Source organism: Nicotiana tomentosiformis, chromosome 5, assembly GCF_000390325.3.
Source record: "Nicotiana tomentosiformis chromosome 5, ASM39032v3, whole genome shotgun sequence".
Lineage (NCBI taxonomy): Eukaryota > Viridiplantae > Streptophyta > Magnoliopsida > Solanales > Solanaceae > Nicotiana > Nicotiana tomentosiformis.
In genome coordinates, this window is record NC_090816.1 from 40,476,680 (window position 1) to 40,481,369 (window position 4,690).

At 32.5% G+C, this 4,690-nt stretch overlaps 1 protein-coding gene across 1 annotated transcript; it reads left to right on the forward strand.

Moving 5' to 3' along the window:
• Window positions 1–2,440: 2,440 nt before the first annotated feature.
• On the forward strand, window positions 2,441–4,311 carry LOC104118435 (protein CYSTEINE-RICH TRANSMEMBRANE MODULE 4-like). The gene is made up of 3 exons (XM_009629664.4): window positions 2,441–2,778; window positions 2,872–3,019; window positions 4,043–4,311. The coding sequence occupies exons 1-3, from the start codon at window positions 2,748–2,750 to the stop codon at window positions 4,086–4,088; spliced, it is 225 nt and encodes a 74-aa protein (XP_009627959.1). The 5' UTR covers window positions 2,441–2,747; the 3' UTR covers window positions 4,089–4,311.
• Window positions 4,312–4,690: the final 379 nt, after the last annotated feature.

A 4,690-nucleotide genomic window follows, 5' to 3' on the forward strand; every position in this document is an offset into this window, starting at 1 on the left:
TAATTATTGACTGTGTGTTGTTTTATAATTATTGAGTAAATACTATACATTTATAATAGATGATGGTTACAAGTCAAAATAATTATCGAGTGTAGCTTCAAATATTATATAAACATTTAATAAATTTTAGTTGATTTTAAAACTTTAAATATTAAAAAATTAACATGAAAAATATTACACTACTAAAAAATTTGGTTTTAGCGACGGACAAATTCTGTAGCTAAACAGAAAAATTCGTCACTAATCTCATTTAGTGACGGATTAGCGACAGATTATCAAAAAATTCTGCTAGCTACGGGCGATTTAGCGATAGATTAGCGACGACGTTCGTAGCTAATTCCAGTTTTTTGTAGTGTTATAATTATGGTACCAACGTCAAATAAGTAAATAATATTCAAAGTAAAATCTTATTTGATTTAAAATTATATATAATTCAAATAAAGAGCTACTATTTAATAACTAAAATTTCAGTTGATTTAAAAGGAGATAAATAGATATTAGACTAACATTGAAATCCTTATCAAATGTACATTCCTAATGAGTAATGTCTATATACGTAGAATAAAAGGGGGAGGGGGGGGGGGGGGTTTGAATGGTATAAAGTAAGCTTAATTCATTTTGATGCCCTATATATTAGGATTTCCTGTGTAATCTTTCAAATAAGGAAAATTTTAATAAGTTAAGCTTTAGTTAATTTCAAAGTGCTAAATAATGATTGTTTTATCTAGTGTAAACTCTATTTTAAAAGGGTAAAAAGATGAACGACATTTCGCTAATGGTGTTCGTACTTTTAATATAGTATAGACTAATATTAATAAAATATTTTAAAAGTTTTAATTAAAGTTATACAATTGAGTGATAAATAACGGTTAATTTCTCTCTCGTTTAATTAAATGATCAGCATTATCAAATCTAGTTTTTTCCTCCTCTATAAACACTCTTTTTTGTTTTTATGTTTCTAATGATTTCACTTTCTAGTTTTAACAATTTCTTTTCACCATAGTTTATTGTTCCTCATCCATTAGAAAGCAATTATTTTTTGTTCATCTTTTTAGGAGAAATCCCCAAATGCAATGGGGAGCAAAGTTTGAAAGTCGACAGATTATCGTCGTGCTCCCTCTACCTTATTCCACTTAATTAATGTCATATTTTCATTTACGACAGAGTTCCAAACCATGACGTGCACCTAATTCACACACCACACATGGTATATTTACCGTTAGGCCAAAATCCTAAGAGTTTGCTTTGTATCCCATTACTATATAGATTTTACAAAAGAAATTTAAAGGACTTTTAATATGTTTTGACTTTAGGCCACAAATCTGAGCAGCCCAAAAAAATGGCCCAACTCACAACTTCTTAGCAATTTCAATAATAAGGCTATCAGAGTAGCAACAAAGAAAGAGACGTAAACGTAAACGTCAGAGTTGAGACCAAAAATCAAGGGGAGGTTTGAAAACGCGTTTCTCTCATTGCTCACGACTGCACCCCTAACGCGGATAAGATATCCCCGCCTCTCCCTATTACGTTCCGAATACGACATTCCGTCGTCAAATGTAAAATGGTATTTTTGGTGTTCGGCTTTACTCTTTTCCTTTCGGCGCCTAGCTAAAAGGGCTACAGCCTTCCTCCTTTTTTGCCTTTGCTTCTTAACTTGGCCTCCCTCAGCAAACATTATTTTGTATGAAAATTTCGTTAGTAAGCAGTTAAGCAACTACTCCATCCATTTCAGTTTATCTGAGTAATAATTTTCTTAATTCGGTTAGAAAAAATGACAACTTTTTTTAAAGTAATTTAACTTAATTTTTTATTTTATTCTTAATGAATTTTTTTTATAATTACATAAATATTAGCATATTTAAGACCACAAATTTTTAAAGTATTATACAGCTACAAAAATTTATGATATATTTTAAATCACAAATTTTAAAATGTTCATTTCTTTCTTAAATTTTATGCAAATAAACTATATGTCACATAAATAAAACGAGTGGGTATATATTTCCTATTGGTTTGATATTTAATCATCTATAGAAATCTTTTTTTTATTTTTTAAGTCCAATGTACAATTAAACATCATCGGATAAATGAAACGCTATACATTATTTTTTTTTAAACAACCCTAAGAAAATGAACATTGATCTACGATTTTCCGGAGTAGAACACCTGACTTATCTACAAAGAAAATCAGTCAATTTCTCAGATATTGTAAAAACTGATTTCTATCTCACTTAATTCTCTTTTACGTGTAGTTTATGGTTGAATAAAACAGTTTATTCAAGAGAGGATTAATTGTTCTAACTGAAAAGACTTCTTTTATATATTTCGTATACCCCATAAAGTAGGTAATAATTAAGTAAACAACTTGTTAAATAAATAGACGACAAAAATAAATGTAACTTTTATAAAGCCTTACCACATGAGCAATGCCTTTTAAAATATTAAAAGAAATGAGCCACGCCTTACGTGTCCTGTCTTTATTCTCTTCAACAACTCCACTTGTATACTTCCTCCTATTCTTCCTAGCTAGTTCCTTCCCCACGCCACCCCCAAACCCCCCGGAAACAAAAAACTCCCCAATCCCAACAACTATATATAGACACACGGACACAGACACAGACACACAAAATATCAAAAAAAGTATCTCCTATAGCTATATACAGTAGCAGTTTACATCTTTTCCAATTAAGAAGAATTATCATATCTTCAATTGATCTTTAGCTTGTTCTTATCTTCATCTTTTCAACATGAATAGCTACAACCAAAACCAGGCTCAAGGTGCGCTTAATTTTCCCCTATAATATAATTTATGTTCTTATATATGTTTGTTTGATGAAGATTATAATATATTTTCTTTTTGGATATTTGCAGCAACCACGTACCCTCAACAGCAGCAACCACAGGGAGGTGCTTTAGTGGCTCCACCACCACCGGCTGGTTATCCAACCAGAGATGTTGAAGGTGATTCCTCTGTTCCTGTCACTACTCAATCCAGAGGTGATGGCTTCTGGAAAGGCTGGTTAGTTTTCTCTAAACCCCCCCCCCCCCCCCCCCAATTTTATTTTTCTGTTTTTATCTTGTATCCGTTAATGAAATTTGTTTGGTTTCCAATACTCATAAATAAATAATTAAGGATACCTTAAAGTTGAATAAATTTAAAGAAGAAAACCCTTGTAGAGGAGTCAAGATAAAATCATCTTTTGCATGTGCTTAATTTTTCCATAATGTGAATAATTGGGTTATGTGATACAAAAGTTTTTGAATTGTCGGGAAGATTAATTGTTTAATGTCCATTACAAATGTTCTTTTTAGTTATGCGCCTTTTTTCACAGAAGATTGTTAAATAAAATACAAATGATTAGTAAATTAGGAAAAGGGTAATCTGGTGGATAAAGCATCTCGCTTTCACGGGCCGCACCCTAAGGGATGTGTCGGAGGCAGCTTACCCTTATGCATGTATTAATGGCTGATTTTACAATTCAAACACGTGACTTATAGGGCCGCATCCCAAGAAGAGATAATATAGGCAGTTTACCCTTATGCGATTCTATGACTCGAACATGTGGAGACATGGAGATAATTTGACCGTTGTTCCAAAGCTTCCCCTCAATTAGTAAATTAGACACAAAATATTTTTATCAAATGATTTCTATCTATTCAAATTGCAACTAACCATAGATCATTTTCCTCGAAATTGCTCAATCTATAGTCCTTTCTTTTGCAAGAAGGCTTTTCCACAATGAGGTCAAAGGAAGAAGATAAGAAATGATTCATATTCTCTTTTCATGTCAACAACCCTATCTTGAATCAAAAGATCTTTATATTATGCACCAAGTTGATTTTCACGGGCGATTAAAGTAATAGAGCTTTAGCCAGAGGGAAAGCAGAATTATTAGTATTATGTCATTTTCAACTATTAAAGCCCAGGGGAAAGCTTATTTCTTAAGTCTCTCTTTCCTTTCTCTCTTAATTCTGATTGATTAGCTTTTTTCTTCGCACAGCTTGTAATGTAGTGCTAACTTTTTTTGTGCGTTTGTTGCAGTTGTGCTGCCTTGTGTTGCTGCTGTGTCTTGGATGCTTGTTTTTAACGAGTGACGCCAGCTTAATTCCCTCTGTGTGGATTTACGTTTATTCGTTGTAACGTTATGTTTATAAATATCCTTGTTGGCTTTTCCAAATTTCTTGATGATGTAAAAGAGGGTGCGATTTGTATTTTGGAATTTGATTCTATATTCCTTTGATGACATTCGTTAAACATATGTGTTTGAGATATTGTTAATTAATTAATATTCTTGGTTGTTTAGTGCTCAACTGCTTGCCAATTGTCTTAATTGTCACGTCATTGTGATTGTCACAAAAGGGATATTGCCACCTCTTGATAGCAACTGGTTAGGTCAAGTAGGCCAATTGGCCAAACGAAAATGTGTCACGCATTTTATGCTTAATTTAATCAGCCCATACTGGTGATTTTAGAGCGATTTGATTAGAAGGATTGAAACAATAGATAAGTATAAAATTGTATCAGATAATATGAAGTTTGGCTAGAGGTATAAGAAAAATTAATTACTGTATAACTTTGTATACGGGTGAAACCGGGGATAACATATACCCCGATTTCCCGGTGGGTCAAACGAAGCAAGGGTATGATTACACGGGATCGGAGTTGAAGCTGAGAACTTCTTGTACCAAG